The sequence below is a fragment of the Parasteatoda tepidariorum genome, chromosome 9 (assembly GCF_982258835.1).
Source record: "Parasteatoda tepidariorum strain Cologne lab strain chromosome 9, Ptep-v5.0, whole genome shotgun sequence".
Taxonomy (NCBI): domain Eukaryota; kingdom Metazoa; phylum Arthropoda; class Arachnida; order Araneae; family Theridiidae; genus Parasteatoda; species Parasteatoda tepidariorum.
This window is the reverse complement of record NC_141763.1, coordinates 101,994,310-102,019,260: the sequence shown is the minus strand read 5'-3', so window position 1 is coordinate 102,019,260 and position 24,951 is coordinate 101,994,310. Positions and strand designations below refer to the sequence as shown.

Below are 24,951 nucleotides of genomic sequence, written 5' to 3'. Positions count from 1 at the left end.
GCCATTGCCAATGGTTATGACGGAACTAATGCCCGATATTTTCAGGCTCCCGCTAGAGGGCGTAATCGAGCGTTGCGATCCCGAATTGTGAAAAATTAAATATAGTCAGCACAATTAAATATAGTTTTTGAAGATTTCATTGCTGACAGTTGTCATTTGAAAACTATTATATTGTTTATTATTACAAAGTTTTCGAATTCACATTCATTTTATTTCTTATTTATTACTTAAAATAAATATGTGAATTTTTGATTTAGAAAATTTGCGACCACTCTCAACTTTTAGATTTCTTTTTGTTTGAGAGAGAATATTTGCAAAAATATGCCGCCTAAATGAATCGCTCTTGGTCGATCAACATATATTAAAATAAAATCAGTGCTTGGAGTCCCTCCGCGCGGAAGAAGTTAAACTTCGTAATGTGGAAATGAAAATAGGAAGGGGTAGAAATTGATTTTTAACAAAATCATATTTAAGACAAACTTTATTAACAATGCTTACAATTCACAATTGATCGCATCTTTTAATTATCATTTTCGAGTGGAGAAATATCCAAATCTATAACATTTACAATGGGATTATGATAACTAAAGTAAGATACGAAATGTTTGAGTTCTATTTTTTCAATATTTCTTGCAAAAACTGCATCAATGGTAGTTCCCCCTTTGGTTGTTGGATTATTCCTACCATTTATCATTTCCAATCCAAATTTGTCTTTAAGGAAGGTTAATAATGCTTCAGGTAACAAGAAATTCACATTAAAATCTCTTGCGAGGATCACAGGCCGCGCTCACAATAATCAATTTCTTCACCAGTAACGTCTGCCAGAGCTTGTGAACCTGCAGTGGATAGTGGCAATAAAGATTTTGCAATAAATAATTTAATATCCCTCATGGCTGCATTTGATGAAATATAAATGGCAATTAGAAAAGAGAAAACCTAATTGATATTCACAAGAGACGTACCTTGACATAACCTTAAATCCGTCGCCTTGTCCGTGGGATTGTTTTCACTCATTTAGGTTGAGCTACAAAAAGGTTCTGTGTTTAGAGAGAATTGTTGTTTCATGGTCTTGGCAAAAGTTTTTACCTTATCTCAATCAGTGTAAATCGCTGTGTTGTTATCATTCAGTGGTAAATTAGAGGGTGAGCCCTTTTAGGTTGTCCGTTAAAATTCGAATGCAGTTATTAATATCACTGATCCTGTTTAGTTCCCTTTGTGATTTAAGGTTTTTTCATAAGGATATTATGGTAGAGTGTCCAGTTAATTCTCTTTGTCGTGATGCTTTTGTTAATTTTAGGCAGGCAGGTAGAGATGAGGACTGGGAGGTGATCGCTAGTTAATTCATTCAGTACGGTCATAGCAAAGGGTGTTTTTATGTTTGTTATCATGATATCCAGTACTATATCGGGTTTATATCCCGGGTTATGATGGTAATAGGTAGATTCAGTTGGAGCGTATAATGTGAGGCCATGGGATTTAATAATATTTCTTAGTTTGAGACCTTGCCTGTTATTGGCATTGCAGCCCCAGTTAATGTTTTTAGCATTTATGTCGCCCATAACAATGGTGTCCATATTGGAGCTAAATAAATTCTTAAAGTGCTCTTCCTTTAAATCATTGCCAGGGAGGTTGTATATTGATGATAATTTGATATTATGGTCATCTATTTGAATAATAGCAGAGGTTTCGTCTATGTTATCAGTGGTTTTGATGATATATACCGCTGATTTGTAGGCTCTGGAAATATAGATGTCAGTTCCCCCACCATAATGGGTAAGTCGGTCACATCTGTAGCTGTAGTAATGTGGTAATTTCAGTTAGTGCTGTGGTTTTGCATGAGTCTTCGTAACGGCTATAATGTCTGGCGAGTAATCAGTAACGAAATCCATTACTTCAGTCATTTTATTAGTAAGGCTGTTAGCATTCCACAGTACTATATTTAGACATGAAGCGCTGTTTTTGTTATCCATTATTGAGTTTATTTATTTCGTCATTTACCTCAGGATTCTGAGTTCTAGGATTTTGTTCTATCACTTTTGCTGTTTAGATTTTGAGATGTTTCTATAGCCTGCTTAAGTAGATTCGTTATGTTTATGTTATTTTCAGGTTTGGAATTTTTGAGTACACTATCATATGTTTTGCTATTATTTGTATTTGAGACTGAGATCTTTTTTGGTCTTTTAAATTCCACCGGTCTTCTAATATTGCTTTTAATTTTTATAACTATTTTTTCATATACTGGATATTTTGTATGATTTGCAGGGTGGTCTCCCTGACAGTTACAGCATTTAACTTGTTAAAGGTATTTGGGCAATCTTTTGTATGATGGTCTCCTGCACACTTTACGCATCTTGCTGGATGCCTGCAGTTTGTTTGTCCATGGAAAAAGTTTTGACACCTATGACATTGTGTCGGGCGTTCAGATTTGTTGTATTCTTCCACTCTAATTTTACATCCTGTTAGGTATACGATTTTATAAATTTCAATGTAGATAGGCTATTTGATGTAGATAGGCTATTTGATTTTTGTTCGATCTCTTCTGCGTTCTAACTGTGTGACATTATTTATAGTTAGTCCAATTTCAATTAATTTCTTTTTAATCTCTTCTGCTGTGGTTTCTTTTGGGATATCTTTTAGAACAACTCTCATTGATCTATTTTCAGGTAAGCTATAAGTATGATAGCTGATGTTCATTTCTTCGAGAATTGTGTTTATTCTATTTTCTAGATCGTTTACTCTTATTACGAAATTTTCAGCATTAGCTTTACCAGTGACACCTGTTATACCTTTGTCTTTCATAATTCTACGAAAGTTAGGCCATTCAAAATTTTTGTCTTGTATTATGAAAGGTGGGGGTGCCGCCGTTTTTTTTTTTTTCTTTTTGGTTTTTTGAATTAGTTATCTTTTGTTTCGTTTTCTATTTCGAATGTATCCATTTGATTTTGGTCATGTTCAATATTTTCATTCATGAGTGGGAACTCATTTGTTCTTTTGAACTTTTTGCTTTAATTGTTTTGATTAGAGGGGTAGGGATCTGAGTTTTTATCTATAAAGCACCCTATTACTTCTAGGTTTTGTTCTTGCCAAAAGTCTTTTATTTCACTGATAGTGATTTTTTGAAATTCCTTTCCTAATTAACTCCATAGTATTACTTCTGATTTCTTGTGATTTGCTAGCTGTTTTATCATATCCATCTTTAAAGAATAAACAATGATTTATTAATTGTAATGTATTAGAGACTAATTTTTTAAAATACCACGTCGTCATCCTTTCACCCTTCCCTCCTATTGGCCGTGCACAAACATACACTGTCATGACTCTAGGCCTACGGCGAACCCGGTGAAGAAGCAACCCTGTACGGTCCGATCCGGGCAATGTGTATTAACCATAGTACGATGAGCAACCCTGCACGAACGGTCAAGCACCGGGTCATCGTTTTATCAGAGGTACACTATATGTAAGTAATGTAAATATATTATAAATAACGTAATATATATTTCAATACTATCAGTTTTGTACTGTATATAGTACAAATATCATTCTCATTATCTCTAAACTTTTTATTGACTATGGGGACTTCCCCCGTATTCCTTCCCCCTCTCTAGCGTAGAGCCAATAATCACAGTCGCCTAAGGGCTAAACTTATTAGATGAAAAAGCATAATGAATAATAACTTTGAATAACTTTATATCAACTCAAGTCCTTTCTTCCTGTTGCACTGATGAAGGTTGCCCTTTAAGCATCCGAAACAGCTGTCTGTATTTTGTAAATATTTTTGTGCTCTTTAACGTTGTTTGCCTCACTTTTGTAAAAATTGGCTGTTTGCTAATATGAAAAACAGCACTACTTGTGCATGTAGCACACATATTCCTCTGTAGTTACTGAGTCTATTGCGAATGAGTATATTATAGTTGTATTTTAAAAATTAAAAAAAGAAGCTATATGAAATGGAAAGAACTAAAAATAATGAATAAAATTATTTAGTGATAAGCATAACAAAAATAAAATTCCATATAGTGCAAGAAAATTAAATTTCTTTTGTTTTTATTAGCTATTTCGTGATTAATTTTTGTAGTTTTACACGAAATCTTAGTATTTACTTAATCTTTATTTTTTATTAACTTTACTTAAGAAAGTAATTCATTTTTTTACAAATAGGTTCGGTTTTGTCCAAATTTCATAAATTTATATTTTTAGTTTTATGATAAAAAATTCTGTGTGAAAGTACAATTTTTTTTAAAATTGCTTAATTAATCTTCTTCTCTATTCATTAAATTTTTCCTCTCAGAGGGTTTACCTTCTTTAGGTAAACACAGGGAGTCACACTCCGGGGTACCCTAGTGATCTGTGCTCCCTTCCGTTTCCTCCCCCTTTTCTTCTACTTCCTCTTCCTCCTTGTCATGGTTGCCAAATTGACTGGTGAGGGCGTCTTGTCTGTGTTCGATTGCCACCCTGTTGTATCGGATCCAGATGGGAAGAGACCACCCGCGTGCTTGCCGTGCGTGGATACCCGTGTCCCTGGAAAAGGGGAACCTGGCAGTTGAGGGGCATCCTGGTACCCCAATACACTGCTTTGGCCCGTACTTCAGGTAAACAGGAGGTGCATATTGGCCTGTATGCATCAACCGACTAGCCACGAACGTCATCTTTTGGTCAGGGTCAAGCCTGCGGTTACTTACTGGGCACCTCGTTAAGGGTGGAGGCTGCTTCAGGAGTGACTCACGGCCGTATAACTATGTGCACGATCACGACGAATTGTTCAAGAACTACGATGAGCTATAATAATAATAACAACATTTTATTACATAACGGAGGTAAGTTAACACGAGCTGCGGAAGACCGCAGGTAATCCTTTCACATCACAATCACGACTGCAACTACTGTATTACAAAAAACTTAGGGGAGGCAGCCGGTAGCTGCTTACTTCGCACTTTCGATATTGGAATGTGTGCCAAAGCGCCTTTTGCAAATTAATTCGGCACGCACGTCACCGGTGAACAGAATGTTCACCTAATTAATACCACTTAAGGATTTACAATAATACTTATCAAAACAAAGATATAACTAAAACTGTTATCATAATGTGACTATATTCAAACAATTGCAAAAAATTATTACAGATACAATAAACATACATTACGATGCAAATTGAATATATAAGAAAAATTCTAGTAAATTACAAAGAGCAAAATATTTTTAAACGTGTATACATACTTAAGGCTTTCAAACTGGTTAAAAAAGAAGTGAATTATTTAGGTTACTCTTATCTGCAAAATAGAAGCAAAATTAGTGAAACTTATCAATTAATTTCTAAAGGATAAAGAAGCTGTATAGGTTTTTTAAAACTGCCTTTAGAAGTTTTAACTAAGCAAGATCTGACCTAATTGTCTCTACCTAAAAATATTTCCTGAATGATCCCTAATTCCCACAACAATTTTGATTTAACATTTTCTTCAATAAGAACAATATCATGAACATTTAAATTTTTATGAATAGATGAAGTTTTAAATTGGTTATTAGTTTTTAATTGAAGTAAATATTGTTCTTTTCATCGTTTTCATAATTGTTTAATAAGAAGAGATTGGTAAGTTTTCAAGGGATTCCTACAGTAAACTGTAGGAATCCCTTGCAGTAGTAGAATCTAATAGTTCTATGAAATGGAGGGGATATTTTGATTGTCCATATCCTAATTCGAGGAAATGAGCCGGAGTGAGAGGTTCAGGCTCTCCTGGACTATTTTCGACATACGTAAGAGGTCGATTATTAACAATTAATTCGATCTGTGAGAGTACGGTCGACAGTTCTTCGAATGTTAGTAGAGCCTTGCCTAGTATTTTTCTCAAGGGTTCCTTTATAGTTTTAACTAGTCGTTCATAGAACCCCCCCCCCCTACCAAGGGGCACGTTCAACAATGAATTTCCAGTGCATACCCTTGTCTGCGATGAAGTGTTGAAATTCACTGTCCTTCAAAATATTGGTGAAATACGCTAACTCCTTCTGAGCAGCCTTAAACGTACGCGCATTGTCTGAATAAATAATCTTGCAGTTTCCTTTACGGGAGAGGAATCTCCGGAACGCAAGGAGAAAACACTTAGTTGACATATCTGATACAAGCTCTAAGTGAACAGCACGCGTGACTGCACACGTAAACAGTTCGACGTAAAACTTATGAAAGTATTGTCTGTCCTTTACGAGTGTTGAGGATAATACCAGATGGCGCTGAGCGCAAACAATTTTTTTATTATTTTTTCTTAACTTCTTAAGTTTCAGTTTGGATTTAACCACTGAACCACAATGAAATAAAATCCCTTTTATTATTACAATTTGTGTAATTATTGTTGAATTCGAGTTATGGTGCATCGGCCGGGAAATAGGCCATCTGCATGAAATGTAAGTTAACATTTGTTTTGTTTCGGTCTCCCTTAAGTCGGTAATTTATTTTGATATTTTATTGTATTAATTGTATTGTATTTAATATAGTAACGTGCGAGCTGTTTATAATGGATGATTTTGAAAAATTAAAGTCCAAAAGAGCTGTAATCAGACAGCTTATTACAAAATTAATAAATAAAATTGATAAATTGCTATTTTTTTTTACTTCCTGATGATACTTTGTATGATTATCTAAATCAGTTAAATGAAAAAAACGAAGCTTTAAAGGCTCTTGATTTGAAAATTGAAGATTATTTTGAAAAGAGCGATGAATTTGAAAGTGAAATCATACAAAGTCAAGAGTATCAAGATCGAGTAGTGGCTTATAAAGGCAAAATTGAAAGATATTTACTGAAATGCCAGACTACAAGACAGGAAGTAACGGTTAATAGTGGTAACAATAATTTACAAGAAAATATAACTTATGGAAATATCTCGCACGTTGCTAACGTTAAATTACCTAAATTGGAGATAAACAAATATTTTGGTGATGCCTGTGAGTGGCACAGTTTTTGGAATAGCTATACATAGTAATGAGTAGAGCCCGGATTTTGATGACCTAAAAAATCTCAATTAATGCCCTTAAAAAGTGCAAAAAATGCCCTTATGAACTGCAAAAAATGCTTTTAAAAGTGCAAAAAATGCCCTTAAAATGCGAAAATTGCGCTAAAAATGCCTTATGACATGACTTAAATAGATGTAAAAATATTGAACTAAAACAATGTTTTACTCTTTAAAATTATTATGAGTCGTTTCAAAAAATATAAAGCAATGTAATACTTGTTCTACGTTCATTGAAGTTTGACAAATATGTTTTATATCCAAAAATAACAAAAAAAAGGAAAATATATTGACTCCAAAACATTTTCATTTTGTATAGAAACTTAAATGAATATGACAACTTCCATCTCATAATATTACTAAATATCAGAATTACAGTGGATTATAAATTTTTTTTTTTAAATTTTGAAATGTAAACGAGCGTCTCTTGTCTGAAAGCAAATTTTTATACCAGGAGAAGCTTCTTTCAACGTCTACTGATGTTATTGGTGCGTACTTGAAAAGGACGGTCACACTTACTGACAATTCTTCTTAAATTTGAAAAGATGTTGCTTCACCTGTTAATATCCTAGAAATTTTCTTCATTGTTTGGAAGCCAGTGTAATAATAAAAAATAATGAAAATTAGAAAAATTTAACAAAAAATTTAAAAAAAGCTTTAAAATGCAAAATACGCCCCAAAATTTTAAAGAAAATGCCCTATAAATCTCAAAAAATGCTCTAAAGAACAAAAAATGTCCAAAAATGCAAATGTCATCTAAATCCGGGCCTTAATTATAAGTAATTCAAACCTTTCTTTAAAAAAATTTCTTGTACTTTTAAATATTATTACAAATCTTTTTATGAGAATTTCGTCGAAGTAGAAACTAAGTGAGTGATTTTGAAAAATTTATATTACATAAGTAATTAAAAAATAACCGAAGTCAGGTTATAAAAATAACCTGACTTCGCCATTAAAAACATAAAAGAAAAAATGTTGGTAGAATTTTCGGCGTCTAAAATAATTCTTTTTTTTTTTTGCTTCAATTTTCTATTGAATAATTTTTGGTGCACTTTAAAATGAATATTTTATAATGTTAATATTTTATTTTTGATTTCGTAAGGGATATAATTTTATTATTTTTTTAATTCTTTCATTTGCTACTTATGGCCATGTGATTGCACGAAATCGACAAAAGAATAAATGTTACATAAAGGAATATTAAATTAATTTTTTTATTGTCATTATTTATTTTTCTGCGAGATACAGAATGCAAACGTAACTATTTAATATTTAGTCTTTAAAATTATGGAGAGTCGAATGCTAAGTAAGACACAGTTATCAGAATTTGAGAAAAATGTAATAAATCGGTAATGGTCTGAGATTCAGAGATGAAAGATGATCGTCGAAAAGTGCTCGAGACGGCATACCCGTAAACGTGAGAACTAGAGAATTTATTGGAAGTTGAACGCTGAACATACAGCACTCAGTTTTCGGGTTGCCCTTGTGTCACCCTTGATCGATGATACTAATTATAGTGTTGGCTAGTTACCAATTACGGTTAAGTAAACTATCTGGCCAGCACCGAGCCCAGACTTAAACCCTATCGAAATTGTTTGAGCCTAGTTGGAACGCTGAATTAGGCGGGCTATTCTTTTAAGGAGCGGAGAAGCATGCTGGAAGCGCATATCCATGGAGGGCCAATCACAATGATTGCGTTTTTTTCTCATACGAACGGGAACCTCATTGGTGAGTTTTTCCGTGGAAAATTATTTTCCACCAACCCGATGCAACAAAATCTCATCCAGTGAGTTTTTTTTTATCATTATTTGTTCCGTTATAGCTAAACCCGCAGTGGACTGATCGTTAAGACACGGTTCCCAACAGATCACCGAAGACAAGCATCACTGGCTGCAGTCAGTGTACGGGTGGTTGACCAATTGGATCAGTCTGCGTAGGGACCGAGGGTGTGCAGTAATAGTCCTCGTTAAACTGTTCTACCGTAAAGTGCTCGACTTCACATGCAGGTCGTTAGGCTACCGAAGTGGGCGTGCCATCCCCTCTGCAGAAGATCAAAATTGTGATGGCATGTCTTCAGATCATCCTCAGGGATGTTTCCCAGACCGTCGCCAATAGCCCATTGTGCAGCTCTAGTGCTGCGTAAATGAACAAATCAAATCATTATATCATAGTACAGATCTCAAAATTATTTATTTTTGTTCATCTACATTGTTTTTTTATATTTTTGCGACGTAAATGAACAACAACCACTGCCCCCAACCAGATCTAAAGGCCTGTTTAGACGATCCAATTTCTTGGACAGAGATTGATTGATATTGATGGAAACTTATTTTGCTTTGAGCTTGGATCGTGTAAACAAGCATCCAAGAACTTGGTCCAACTTCTTGGACGATAGTAGAGCATGCTCTACTTTCCACCCAAGTATTTTCTCTCTCAACCAATCAGCGTCTTAGGTTTAATGACGTCAACAAGGGGGCATATATAACTGTTTCTTGTCAGTTTTCATATATTCTGTTATTTTAATCTCTCCCGATCGTTTTCGTTAATTTTTATCCTGTGGAATATAATTTTGTGATTGTTGCCTTCATGTAAGTATGAACTTTTAAAAATCTAATTTTTTCGGAAATATTTTAATTTATAAATTAAATTATTGAAAGTACTTTCTTATTTTTATAGAATGGAATGGAATAAAAATGCTGTCTGCAAACTCATTGCTGAGTACAAGGAGAGACCAGAATTGTGGGACAGTAATATCCCATCATATTCCGATCGCTACATCAGAGAGAAATCTCTGAATGATATAGCTAAGCTGTTTGATACAGATGTTGAGAATGTAAAAAAGAAGATAAACAATCTGCGGACGCAGTTTTTGGATAATCAGAAAAAAGTGATCGAATCGAGGACAAGTGGAGCTGATAAAATAAATATAATTTTCTTTATTTTTTTAAAGAATTTATGAAAATTTAAATGAAGCATTCATGAAGCTAGCGAATTAAACAAAATATTTATCACTATAAGAGTTTTATTTCAATCTACTTAAATTTAAATATAAAGCTTTAAAAAAAACGTTGATAAGTTGTTCTTTTTCTCAAAATTTTTTATTTCAATCTGTTAATGCAAATAACATGGGATTTAAATGATTTTTATTTTTAGATTTACTATTTGCATAAAAAATTCCAGCACTTAACCAAATATTTTTATATGTTATTAATATAATATACATTATTACCTAACTTTAATTTAGCATTATTAAAATATTTTATTTTTGATGTTTTAGCATCTATACATAATAATAAACGCGGCTGTGTGTGTGTGTGTCTGTAATCACAATATATCGCCCCAGAAGCCTCGCCTGGGCACGAAACTCGGCCCATAATTGTGTTTTGACATAATGAAGAAGTATTTTTTTTCTTTTTCAAAAATTTTGATTAGTTATTTAGTTATCAGTCATTTTGTAAGTCTATGCTTTTCGTCTGCTTTTTCGTCTTCAAAGAGCCATATTCAAAAAACTATTAAAAAATGCATATACTTTTCCCCACTCTTATAAATGTATGCTAATGCGAACCTCACAATTGAAATATTAATTTTCGACAACTTAAACCAATAATATATGAAGGAATTAATAATTTAATTATAAAGTTCGCATTAGTTTACATTTATTAAAGTGGAGAAAAGTTTAACTTTTGTATTAAAAATGTGGCAACATATTCGATACGTAAATAGAACGCTTCGCTTTGATATATTTGTCGCTGTTCATAATTGTTATAATAAGTTTTTCTTCTTCTTTCCACGCTCTATTTTTTTTTTTTTCTTAAGCGAAGACGATAATTTTTATAGCGATATTGTAGTACTTTGTACAACTAAAAATTCTTTTCACAACACTTTAAAAATATTTACTTTATTTTCTTTATATATACAGAGAACAGACGGCAAAGAATTCGATTAGGTTGAAAAACATTTCGCTAAAAAGGAACGAATTCCAAAAGAAAAAATAAACAACTTAAAGAATAAAAATGCTGATGCCAGCCAATTTTTTGAAAGTTAACTTAGAAATAACAAACCAAACGATGTTAACAAAATGACGTAGAAAGCGCAACTAGATCAAAATTATACAAGCACAACTAGATCAAATTATAATACCTGAGTGCTTGACGTAACAGATATAGAAATAGAATTTGATACCATAAAAAATTATATAGAAATAGAAATTGATACCATAAAAAATTTATTCGTTTTCGTGTTCTTTTCATGTATTTAGCATTTTAGTTTTTTTTTTCTTAAGCGTTGTAGCTATATAATTTCAAACATCCTCAAGAGCTATAACACATCTGCAGCAGAACTGGATATGAAGACAAAATTGCTGGACAGGAACACTTTAATTGTCCACTAATCTTCAGATTTCCTGCTATGTTTTAAAAAACTTTATTTGTGAAAACCTTCAGAGTGGCGGACAGCTGGCCGCCTTAGGTGGCTAGTTATAAATAAAGTAAACAAAATATGTAATTTCAAAGCAAACGATTCTTTTCTTTTGCTTTCTTTAAACAGAAATATAATCAATACCTTTAATATATTTCTACCCAAGTTCCATACAATTAAAATATATAATTTAAGTTTTTTTGTTGATAAAACTAAAGAAATTTTGATGAATTATTTCCCTGGATAATACGAAACTGTACTGTTCTTCAGGTACAAGTTATTGTTTATATTCTAATTAAAAAAAGTTTGTCATGATGTACAATTTGCTGTTTCTCCATCTTTTATTGAACTAAATATGTAAATTCAAAACAATTACTTATTACTTTTATTTATATACTTTCATCAATGTATATTTGCCTCAGTTTCTGTTCATTTTATAAAACTAAAATAATTAATTTAGATTTAATTTAAAAAATAAATGTTGTTAAACTGTTTTCTTGGTGAAATTTTTTAATATTTCAGCCTCATAAATTTAATCTTGAATTACTGACATTATTTGATATTGTTTTTGCCTATTGTTTGAAGTTAGAGCATAAGTTAATACAAAGCAAATAATTATAACTCCAACTAAATTTGTGTTAAATGTATAAAATGAAAAGAATTTATTTGAATTTTTACTTAAAATTAGAGATATGTTGGTGGAATGAGAACAATTATGAATTAATATAATTGTAAACAAATCTTCATTTCAGTAAAATAATTAGTGCCATTTACTATTAATCTCAGCTGAAGTTTAATTTTTAACAGCTTAATTAACTAAGAGTTTCTGAAGCCACATATAATTTTAAATACAGATGAGATGATTATTATATTTTATTACAGGTCTCGATGATGTCTTTGAACCAAAGTGTGTGCACTATAAAGAGTTGATGTTTCTGAAACAAAGTACCGTTCCTCGTGACAGAAGGAATAATTTAAAGGTTCGTATAAAAATAAGATTTTAACTTTAAAATTAGGCACTATGTTATTGCTTGAAACCCGATAAAATATTTGATTTACATCTCTAGTTTAAAACTATGAAAGTAATATATATATTTTTTTACTTAATTACAGCATAACTGTTGAAATTAAAGAAAAAAAACTACTAAAATATCCTTATTAGTCCTATAATTTCTCACTATTGATTTTTTAATTGAAACTGTAAAGTCATCCATGAGGAAAGCAAGTTGTTTTGTTATGATGTTCGGGTGAGAATGTTATTAATCCTACTGATTTCAATTATATAAAAATTTCGTTGGGAATCTGTTATAAGGATTTTTCTTCACGAAACCCAATGATACCTTCTAACTCTGTATTGCAAAATTTGGAGGTACTTATCTCTGAAAAAACACATTTCAGTTTTAATTAATGAAGCCTATATAAGTCAAAAGTTATTAAATTTAAGTGAAATCAACATTATTAACAAATTTACTTCTAAGTTAAATTATTGCTCCTTTAAACCTAAAAACACTATTAGTAATTTCCGTAGAAGCACATTGATAAGTTACTTTAAAAGTCACATGAAGCTTTATTTCCTTACAGCAAAAACAGAAGGAAATCGAGCGAACGTTCGAAGATGACTCCACGGATGAAGATCCCTATTTGGAGACCAATCTAAACTCGTGCACCACACCAACCCAGCAACGAAAAAGAATGTGCACACAGGAGGGAGATTTAATGGCTGCAGCAACAGCAGCCATTAACAATGTTGCCAGAAAAGACGATTTGGACTGTTTCGGCTCCTACATCGCAGCGGAGCTAAAAAGGAGCCGGACAGTCGCCAAATCGCGTATTTTTAATACTCTTATGGAGTTCAAAAGTAATTAAATCATTAATTTAAATTCAGTTTTTTTTTACCCATCATTTTATCCAGAAATCATACAGTATCAACATTTCTTATTGCACCAGTTGTTGGATATCATTAATTTTCAGAAAAATAATGTATTGCAGACAGCAAATTTAAAACAAATTCCTTTATTAATGATTAATATAAGAAAAACTATACTAAAAAAAATCTAACATCTAAATAATTGCAAATCAGGGTAAAAGAAATGAGAAACATAAATATAAACACTTGAAAATATACTGTTGATACATTTGCAATTAAACAAAAGATCATAGTGTGTCAACTATATTTACATTTTGCCTATTTTTTGGAGTTAGAGCAACTATATTTTTAATACGCTTATGGAATTCAAAAAAGATTAAACGATTTATTTAAATTCAGTTTTTTTTTCATAATTTTAACCAGAAATCATACAATATCAACATTTTGCATTGCCCTGGTTGTTGGATATCATTAATTTTCAGAAAAATAATGTATTGCAGACAACAAATTAAAAACAAATATCTCTATTAATGATGAATACGAAAAGCCAATATTTAAAAAAAAAACATCGACCATTTAAATAATTGCAATTCAGGATAAAAGAAATAATAAACATATAAAGATTTAAAAAAGACTGGTTCTACATTTGCAATTAAACAAAAGATGATAGTGTGCTTAGCTGTTGAAAGCAGAATTTAATCTGTCATGAGCACAATCTCAAACAAATGCCTTTATTGATCATCAATACTAAAAAATGAAAATATATCAACCATTTAAATAAAAGCAAATCATAAAAATAAATGAATAGCATTTAATAATAAACACTTTAAAAGACTGGTGATACATTTGCAATTAAACAAAAGATGATAGTGTGCTCAACTGTTGAAAGCGGAATTTAACGGAACAAAAGGGGCAAGGAACAAAATTAAAGCTGGATAGGATACACAACTTAACATACAGAATTAACAATTTTAAAAAAAAATTAACATACTTCATTAAAAATTATTTTCAGAATGCTTCAGTATTACTTTTTATTTCATAATGCTAGAAATTAATTAAAAAAAGAATTAATTGAGAATTATTTTTAGAATCTTTATACCTAACTGTTAAAAAAAGGAAAGAAAATTTATTTTTTAAACTAGAACATAGCTATGCTGGCATTAGAGAATATAATTTACCTAAAGTTTTAAATAATTGAAATTTATGTAGAATTAAGTTAAGAAATAAATTTAAATAAAAATATATGAATCGATTAATTAAACTGAATTTAACTTACATAAAATTGGAATAAAAAATAAATAAGATTTTAAACTATGAATCTGTCTTGCCATGGCACTTTGCCAACACTGTTGAAGTAAGAACAAAGTTCATCCCTTACTTCTCGAGCATGAAAAGGAAGAACTTTGCCTTGCGACACCTCTAATTCCAGCATAGCTATGATCAGACCAGGGAGCCTGATTAATAGCTCCTTCCTGAGTGTTTTCTCGATTAAAAAAGTTAGGCGGAGAGTACCTGCTGACAGAAGATGTTTTTCTTAAATAATTGTGCAATGCACAGCATGCCAGCACGATACTCTCAACTTTTTTAATATCGAGAGGGTTGACTCGTTGAAGGACTTCGAATCTGGCTGATAAGATGCCAAATGCATTTTCGATAGTCCTTCAAGCCCTACTCAAACGGTAACTGAATATCCTCTTTGTTCGCGTTAAATTCCGCTTTGGGTAAGGCTTCATCAAGTAAGATTTAAGTGGGAAAGCCTCATCTGCGACCATCACAAATGGGGTTTCGCTATCATTTAATTGATTCACTAGCCTAGTAGGGCCTGGCACACTAAGTGCTCTATTTTCAAGAGCACTAAATAAAGTTGATTTGGAAAATATGGTGCTATCTGCCACCCTGCCATTTGTGCCCACATCTACATACAGAAAATTACAATTCGCATCAACTAGGGCAAATAGTACAATGCTGTTGGACAGCTTATAATTGAAAAGCTGGGAGCCATATTTCCGCTTATGGCGCACCAGAACATGTTTTCCATCTAGGGAGCCAAAGCAATTTGGAAAATTCCACTTTTCCTCGAATTCCTTTGCAATGGCAATCCACTCTTCTTCAGTTGATGGAACCTAAAATATGAAAGCTTTATATAAGTTATACTATAAGGCAAAGTAAATAAATATATCGTTAAGTTTTATCAGTAATTAGGATGTTCACTCTTCAGGAGGATCCGAAATCTCTCGGAAGTAATATTGTAAGCTTTCTTGATCAAAATTAACAAATTTTTAGAAATAATTCTAAAATTTACACGCAGAACATAACACAAATGAGGAACTTGTATTATATGGTAATAAATCTATTAATATTATTTATATTTAAATCTTAATATAAATAAAATGATGAAAATCATTGGCGAAATATATTAATTGAAAAACATACAGATATACTGAAAACTGATGTAATTAGTTCCGTTAAAATTTAAGTGAAAGCAAAAACAGTTCCGTTACATTAAACATACCCGTATTTATTCAATCAATTTTTTGTTACTCTCATTAATTTCCCTAAAAATATCACTTATCTGGTTCTTCCAAGTTCTTTAATTGTGTCGGTATATGATTTTTAGTTTATTTTCATGATTTTGTAGTGTTTCTCAATACTAATTCTTTGATTATTTTATTTATTTTTAAATAATCCCGTGCAAAGAAATGGTTTGCAGCTATATTCTATAAAAAAATATAGCACATTAAAAAAATGAACAAACAGATAAAAATATAGAGAAATATGACAATAAACTATTGAAAAAACACTCAACACCATGGATCAAATAGAACATGCCAAAAAGTTACTCAAATTTTGCAAGTCATATCTTTTAATTGAATCTAAGTTCCATTTTGCTTTTGCAAATCTGCGAAAGATGCAAAATTTAATTTCTAGATCAGCAAAAGATCGAGTAAATTTCATCTCAATATTTGATTTTTAGAACTATTGAACAAACGAACTATTTGCAGAATTCCACAAATTAGCTGAAAAATCCTGGTATATACTTTTTATTTTTCTCCTCAGAGTATTACCTTTCTGTCAGTTACTGTTGTACAGAGTAATCGACAATAGAATTGCACAATGGGCTATTTGTGTCAGTCTGGAAAACATTCCCAAGCAAGGTCCGGTGATATGTTATCAAACTAATTATTCATTTAAATAAAATAACAACAGTTTACACTCACTTGAATGTAATCCTGTAATGCAGCATAAATTGCCTCACATGTCTCCGGAATAAAATGTAACAATGTTGATTTATCTATTCGAAATAAAAACATCAAGGAGGAATAGGAGTCTCCTGTGAAAAAATAATAGAGTGAAAAAAAATAAATAAACAGTATCTATAGTGTGAAAAGAATATATAAATAGAATAGAGTAGTTCTCTTACAAACTAGACAATTGAGGGCTCTTTTTTTTCATAAGCAGAATTTTTTAAATGTCAAGACTACATTATATTCTAAGAAATTAAATCACACTTAACATAAATCTTTCCTTATTTCATTAAATAGAAATCCTGCATGCACAGTCAAGCAAACTTTAATAAAAGAGGATATTCTCACACATTATATCATTTGCTTCTCATAAATCTCAGGTTATACAACACATCAATAAAAAAAATAAGCTAAATCAATGAACAATTCATTAACTAACTGGAAAATTAAGAAAACAATTAAGTGATTTTTCTTTTCATTAACAGAATCTTGTTTCAAACATTCAGATAGCTACTAGAAAATGGAATTTCATAGGGAATATATACTTTTATTTAATAAAAATCCAGAAAGAATAATCAAACAGAAAGATCTCCATTATTTCTAGAGCAAATCATGATACTGAAAATTTCCTTCATGATTTTAAGCTTATAAAAATTTAAAAAAAAACTAGATTTCCCCCTGTGGTGCTAAGTTGATCTTCTGGGATTTAGTTTCACTCAAAGCTTTAAAATAGTTGAATAAACTACAAAATATAAACTATTCTTAATTTCAACAGAATTCATAATAATTTTTATTGGATTAATCAAATACGTGCGTAACTTATTAATAAAAAAATTCTGTCGATACTTACCTGACGCTAAATTTCGAAGCGTCACTGCCAATCTCTCAGCAGCAGGCATGCTGTCTCTCATGACAGTATTTTGCTTCGAAATCATGGGGGGAAACCTTCTCCAACAAGAAAAGAAAACTGTCTTCATCCATCCAGACAAAATTTCTGAAGGCGCCCGGATCCTCTAGTTTTAATTCAGCCATTAAAGAGTGGTAGGCACCCATTTTATTTCTCCGCAATAACCACTCTCTAGACTATTTAGATCTTTTTATGTCCTTTTTTTTCATGGCTGAAGCTGCAGCAACAGCCATAATTGTAGCGGAAAGCGCAATGATCTCGTCACTCATTTTGCATAAAATGAATAACAGTAATATAACAACTTTATTATTTAGGGGTAGCGATTTCAACAGCTTCAAAACCTTTAACTTGTAAATAAAAACCAAAACATGAGCTATTTAAGCGCATGCGCAACTTTTTCAATCCGACCAATCAGTGACATCCCAGAACTTGGATAGTGTCAACGAATCATCCAACTTCTTGGACAGAGAAATTCGTCCAATTTCTCGGATACAAGAAATTGGACCGTGTAAACAGGCCTTAAACATCATAATCAACCAGATCTAAACGTCATAATCAGCCAGATCTAAACATCCAGCTCACTCCCATTATGTGCCACCCGCTTTAAGAGGTACTACCAGTTTCAAAAAATCAAGTAATAAACTTAGTTACCATTGTCACTGCATACGATTCATCTACAGGCATTTGCAAATTTTTAAAAACAACGTATCAGATGAAGTAATCTCTCCCGCTCGAATTGCTTGCCTTCTCGAGTTGTGATAAATCTGACCGTTTTAAATGCATGCGTAAAATTCGATTGCATTGAGAACAATCCTAGATGAAAATTGATAAATTTTTCAAAACACTTTAATTCTATTTTTACAAATTATGAAGGTTTTGGAAGGAAAAAAAATTAAATCAGTATTTTAAAATAAAGTAAATGTTTCTTTCATGCAGTTAGAACAAAGTACATGATGTTGCATCTCCTTCCATTAAAGTAATAATTTTTTATCTCTCACTAGATGGCGCATTTTAGAAAGAAGTAAAGGTTTTTTTTAATACTAGTGGGCTGCTCCCCCTGCTCGCCAACCCCCGAAAATTGCTACGCAATCTTATATGGTTTGCTTCGTAAACCAAGCTCGCTTTGCTCGCTACTAACTTAGGTACATTGCAAATGCACAAAATTCTAAGAATTCAAAACAATCATTCAAATAAATATAGCAACTTTTTTTTTTAAAATAACATCTTTTTAGTAAATACTAAATCATTAAAATAAATTTGAATTCAAATAAATAACATGTAATTCGTTAAACCTATTAGAAATGTGCTATAGTATAAATCTTAATATAAAATTTCTAAAACTGATATCTCTTTAAATAGGTCAAAATTTCGCTATAATTAAGTCTATTAAAAATTGAAATAAGTAAATTGCAATGGAAAAACCTGCATAAACAATACATTGAATTTCGGAAGAAATCTCATTTGGTGAGAATCCTCCCTCTTGTCAAAAAATACAAAATAAACTGACCGCAAATAAAACTCAGAGGACTTCGAATCAAATAATTAAGGAAACTACTATCACGTTTAATATAAAAAGAAGATAACCAAACAATAAAATTACAGCATCGCAGTTCCAAAAAACAAATCTCACACTCACTCAAAAAAACAAGTTACATTCTAATTAGTCACCATAGCAACCACAAAACTCTTCTCGTTACCATCTACAAACTGATATATAATAAATAAATTATTTAACAAAAAATACGATGCGCATAAGCACATAATATTTTACACTCTGATTATTTCAGTTTCCGTTTTTAAAAGCGCTGTATGTTGAGCCACCTCAACTAGATTTGGCATGTGACATTTTTAGCGGCAATCATTGGTCGATTTTCTAGCGTTGCCATTCGGGGAGTTGTAATGAGGCTTTTTTTTGTCGCCGTGTAAGAGAATTATATATATAGATTTCACGTCAGCGTTTGTCGTCGTTCTATATTAAGTTTGTTATAAAATGTATTAAAAATAAGCTCGCACTGATTCATATAAATCAACAGCCTACGTAAAATCTTCTCGTGTCTCTACATCTGAAGCCCAAGAAAAATCAATCGTGAATATATAATCCAAAGAAAATTTCTTCTGTCACAAAAACAATAAATGATTTGGAATCTTGCACTGCTGACGGCGTCACTGGCATTTGCTAAACTACAAGAAAAAGACTCGGATATTATTTAAAACGACGAAATTGTCATTAAATATCTTTCTTTGTGTCCAACTGATGAAACAGAAATTGATAAAGCTTCCAAAAAATTTATGAGGATTCCAAATTCGAAGACGACGTGAAGTTCTCATACCTGATGCTGACAGAAAAAGATAAAGTTTTCGATTATGTTTCAAGCTTCTGAAAGTGAATATAAGTCTGTTATTAAAAATCTAAAAACACGTTTCGCAGATGATAAAATGTTAATCGAGTTATATGTACTCGAATTATTAAAAGTAATATTAAGTCAACCCCAAAATATGCATTTCATTAATTTAGTAGATTAATTAGATGCTCAATTGCGTTGTTCAAAAAATTGAGGTGTTACTAAAGAATGCGCATGTATGCTTTATCCGTTAGTCGAAGCTTCAATTCCTGAGAACATTTTAATTGCATGGGAAATTCAACAACTAGTTCAACAGATACGAACACTCGTGACCTTGAATAATGAAGTGATCTGTACAGAGAGAATTCGATCGCAAAAAAACTCCTGTACGGGGGATAAAAGTAGAAGGGGGAAAGCAGAAAATGTTCGAGTCTTTCAAGAATGGTTCAAAATATTTTAGTAATAAGATTGCCAGATTACAAAATAGGAAAACAGAAGCGCAAGTAGAGATTATAAGCGTAAATAGAGGGATCTTTTATGGCGCGTTCTTTTTGCAGTACTGAAGCGCGTTTGATTTGTTAAGTAATCTTGCATTATATTATATATATATATATACTATATATATATATATATATTTATTATAGTGATCATATTTAATGCAGCTTTAGCGCTTAATATTATCTACTATTAACTTTCTTTCATTCTCCTTCTGTTTTCGTTTTTATTTCCAGTCTTTAGGACGTTACGTGTGTTTAGGATGTTGCTCTTTGAGCCTATTTTTATGGAATTAAACAATTATTACAATTTAGCGCCTGGTAAAAAATGTGTTCAATATTTAAATTATTCTTCATGTTGTACCCGGTACGGAGAGCCTAAATCAGAGGGGAACTTCGGATCGACATCCTGCTACTCTGAAAGCAAAAGCGAAAGCAAACGATTTTTTGAATTGCATTCTATTCCCGAAACTTTACCTTCCTATAAAGCGTGTGATGATAAAAGATGCAAAACTTGCCCTAATATTGACAAAAAACATACTGTTCCTTATAACGTTAGCTCCAAATCTTTTTGTAAAATTAAAAATGTTATTTATATGTTAACCTGTAGTTTCTGTAATATGAAATATGTTGGACAAACTAGTAACTCACTTAACATTCGAATTAATCAACACCGTTCTGATATTAACAGTAATAAGGCTATCAATAACCTGGAATTGAATCATTTTAGAGTACATAAATTTAACAGAGTCAAAATCAATATCTTAGATATTATAGAGGATTTAGATTTAAGACTACAGAAAGAAAATTACTACATGCTTCTATACAAAACAATTCTGCCGTATGGGCTAAACGATACCTTCCAACATACACAGATTAACTACAATAACTCATCAACTTATTCACTTTTTCATATTAAAGATAAGCGTACAAATCGAGGTAAACGGGGTTCAAGAAGTAATAGAAACTCTCTTAATAGTGACAAATTAAATATAAAATTTCTTTCTAATATGGAAAAAGACTTTAATAAACAATATAGTATTAAACCAATTAAAGATTTTTTCTTCTCCCTTAAGAATTATGAAACATATAAGTTCTACGATCTTATTATTAACTTTTCTTTCATTAATTTACATTTCAAAATTCTTTGTTTCGATCTTATAAAAGCCAAAATGAGCAAAATTTTGCCTAATAATAAGAAAAGTTTAGATAATTTATATTTCGTTATTAACTTTCAAAATCCTATTTTCGATAAGATCAAATTTCACAACATTTTTGAAAATTTTAAAGCTTTATTTCCATTAAAAGATTTTAACATTATTAAAAGTTTTAAATATAACAAATCACTTGGTAGAACCATTTTTAACTATAATGATATAAGCAAAAATTTAGGGTGTATTAATATATCCGATTATGAATGTCACTGTGAGGAGAATAAATATTTTGATTTTGTTGATAAACATCATAAACATATTATCACTGGTAATTTAAATATTATAGAAAACTTGGAACTTAGAAATTTAATGATAAAAGGCACAAAATTTAGACCCATTTACCATATATCAATCAATAAGATTCTAAAATACTTTCTTAATGATCTCAATAGTTTTTGTTTAAAGATATCAAATAGATTCTCTTTACCTTTAGGTATGCTAACAGAATGGAAATGGGAAGTTTATTATTACTTTAAAAACTTTATTTTCAATAATAAGGATAATTTAAATAAGAATAACAATTCAACAAATTTTTCTAATATTGTTCAATCAATTAAGCAACTTCAAAAAAATTTTGTAATTACTCCCATAGACAAAGCTAACAATAATTATGCTATATTCTGTAAAAAATTCTATGCTGAACTTTTAAATACGGAATTAAAAAATAGTAAAAATTTTGAACTTAGTAATTTCAATAATAATATTGCCATTAAAAAAATTTTAGCTTTTTACAAGAGATTAAAAATTAAAATTAGCAATATACAATTTCCTTACTTAATTATCAGTCCTAAATTTCATAAAATTCCAGTAAAATTTAGAACTATCACATGTGGGTCTAATACTTATTTAACTAAACCTGGCACCATTTTCTCTAACTACTTAAATAAGATTATTAACTATATTACTAAAGAAGGTTTCTCTTGGATAATCACTAATAATCAACCGATTTTAGATTTCATTAAACATAATAAAATTAATTCTATTGCGACTTTTGATTTCCAGGATCTTTTCAATAGCATTCCTCTTTCTAAACTAAAAGATGTCCTTTTGAATTATTACCATGATTTTAAAAATATCCTTTGTTGCGATTTTGATTATTGGGAAATTCTGATTAATTTTTGTCTTTTTAGTAATTATCTTTACAATGGAAGGGATATCTTTCTTCAAATTAATGGAATACCACAGGGATCTAATTATTCATCTCTCTTAGCTAACCTATTTTTACATTATTATGAAAAAAATTTTACTCTGAGTATTAAATTTGTTTTTAGATATATTGATGACTTAATTATCTTTAATTTCCAAGATTTTACTGTTTTATTGAGTGATATATACCCTGAGGAATTAATCTTACTTCGTAATCATGATGATAATATTAATTTCAATTTTTTGGATTTGGGTATTATGAAAGTTGAAAATATCTGCTTTGTTGATTTATACGATAAAAGAAATGATTTTAATTTTAATATTAATAAACTAGTTACTTGGAATTCTAATGTTTCCAGGAGCATCTATTTAAATACCACTTTTAATGAAATGAACAGAATTAAAAGAATATGTAGTAATATTTATTTATCCAAAATGCAAATCGATAAACTCTTTCAAAATCTGATAAAAAACAATGGATACCCAACTAATGTAATAAAATTTTATATAAAATCATTGAATTAATCGTATATTTTGGGGGATATATTTTCTAAACATTTTTTTTGTTAATTTTTAAGATTTTCCCATGTGCAAATCCATTTCAGGCCAAAATTCATTGCCAAAATTATTTACTAAATAATTTCTTTGTTAATTTATGTAATTTTTCCATGTGCAAATCCATTTCGGACAAATCTGTGGCTATAATTATGTACTAAAATTTTTTCTTTGTTAATCTTTCCATGTGCAAATCCATTTCGGGCAAATCCGTGGTTAGAATTATTTACTAAAAATTCCTTTGCTAAATAATTTCCCTTGTTAATCTATACAGTTGTTCCATGTGCAAATCCATTTCGGGCAAATCCGTGGTTAAAATTATCTGCTAAAATTTTTCTTTGTTAATTTTTCCATGTGCAAATCCATTTCGGGCAAATCCGTGTTAAAAATTATCTATTAAATTTTTTTCTTTGATAATTTAAATAATTTTTCTATGTGCTAATCCATATCGTGCAAATCCGCGGCTAAAATTATTTGCAAAGCAGGCAATTTATGTTTCTCTTTTCTATTTTATATTTTTTCTTAAATAAACATCTATCTTCTAAAACTATTTATGATCAATTTTTAAAATTATCCAGTATAATATTACCTTGTGCACATCCATTTCGGGCCCATCCTTGGTAACTAACAAATCAAAACTCAGAATAACAAATCACTTCAGCAGTGCAGTAAGAACGACACTTTAGAACCCTTTTGTTACACTCGATTTGCGCTTTTGTTTTCATATTTTGTAATCTGGCAATCTTTCTGCGAAAACATTTTTAAATCATTCTTGAAAAATAACTGTCCATGTAAGTTGTTATGATTTTGCTACTCGCTTTATAGTCCCCCCTTTTTAATGTTTTTTCTTTTTATTTTATTTTTTCTTTTTATTTTATTTTATTATCTGTTTTTACATGTTATATTTACTTTTTGATCTATTTTTTGTAGTTATTTTATAAAAAAAATTTTTGAGTGCTCCTCACTCTATTGTATTAATATATTTTGCTTTGGCTTTATTGATACAATATCAGAAAGCACTCTGTTTTGCGGATATAATCGTGTGGGCTGAAGAAAAGATTATATCTTTTTTTTCCCGGCTTTTTTAATTAACATTTCACTTTTTTTTTTTTTTTTTTTCTAAATAAAATGTTTGTTGTTTTTTTTACTTATTATTTCCCACCCCCTTTTTTTCATATGTCTTTAATTTTTCTTTGTTTTATTCTTCATTTTGAACTTATATATATATATATATATATATATATATATATATATATATATATATATATATATATATATATATATATATATATATTGAAAACAAAAGATCAAGGCAGTAATACTCCGGTGATATCAGGATCCAGAATGGTCACTTAACCATAAGAATCGCATATTTTGGTGGCCAGGAAACGATGAAAAGAACCAAATATTCCGAGTAAATTTAATGATTTTCATTGTATATTATCGGATTTCTTTTCATCGGATCGGACATATACATTTCTAAAAATAAAACGGTAATGCTGAAAAATTAAAAATTTATTGATTTTCCAAAAAATTGAATTAATATTTTTTTGAGAGTTAATTTGAACTTTCTAAAGAGTATTATTTTCAAACAAAATTGTAAGTATTCGTGATTTTACATTTTATTACGATGGATGATCTTCGCGTTTTTTCTCTAAAGCAAATTGAATGACTGCGAAGATTAAACTGACAACAGCAGGCGCTATAAGGAAGTACTTCAGAGGCAGATGTGCGCAATGCCACCAAAAAATCCACACCGCAATACAGTCACA

The 24,951-nt window shown here is 30.6% G+C and overlaps 1 protein-coding gene across 1 annotated transcript; it reads right to left on the bottom strand.

Moving 5' to 3' along the window:
* Positions 1-13,408: 13,408 nt before the first annotated feature.
* Positions 13,409-21,598, bottom strand: LOC147805177 (uncharacterized). Its single transcript, XM_087152518.1, has 2 exons — positions 16,495-21,598; positions 13,409-15,399 (listed from the first exon to the last, which is right to left on the bottom strand). Exons 1-2 carry the CDS (start codon positions 16,585-16,587, stop codon positions 14,938-14,940), a joined length of 555 nt encoding a protein of 184 aa, XP_087008644.1. The 5' UTR covers positions 16,588-21,598; the 3' UTR covers positions 13,409-14,937.
* Between the last annotated feature and the right edge of the window lie 3,353 nt (positions 21,599-24,951).

Bases quoted from the DNA above. Each gene is read 5' to 3' on its own strand.
- LOC147805177 (XM_087152518.1), bottom strand. From the start codon at position 16,587: ATGTTTTTATTTCGAATAGATAAATCAACATTGTTACATTTTATTCCG. The intron at 15,400-16,494 runs GTGAGTGTAAAC...TTCATATTTTAG, and splicing joins CATTACAGGATTACATTCAA to GTTCCATCAACTGAAGAAGA.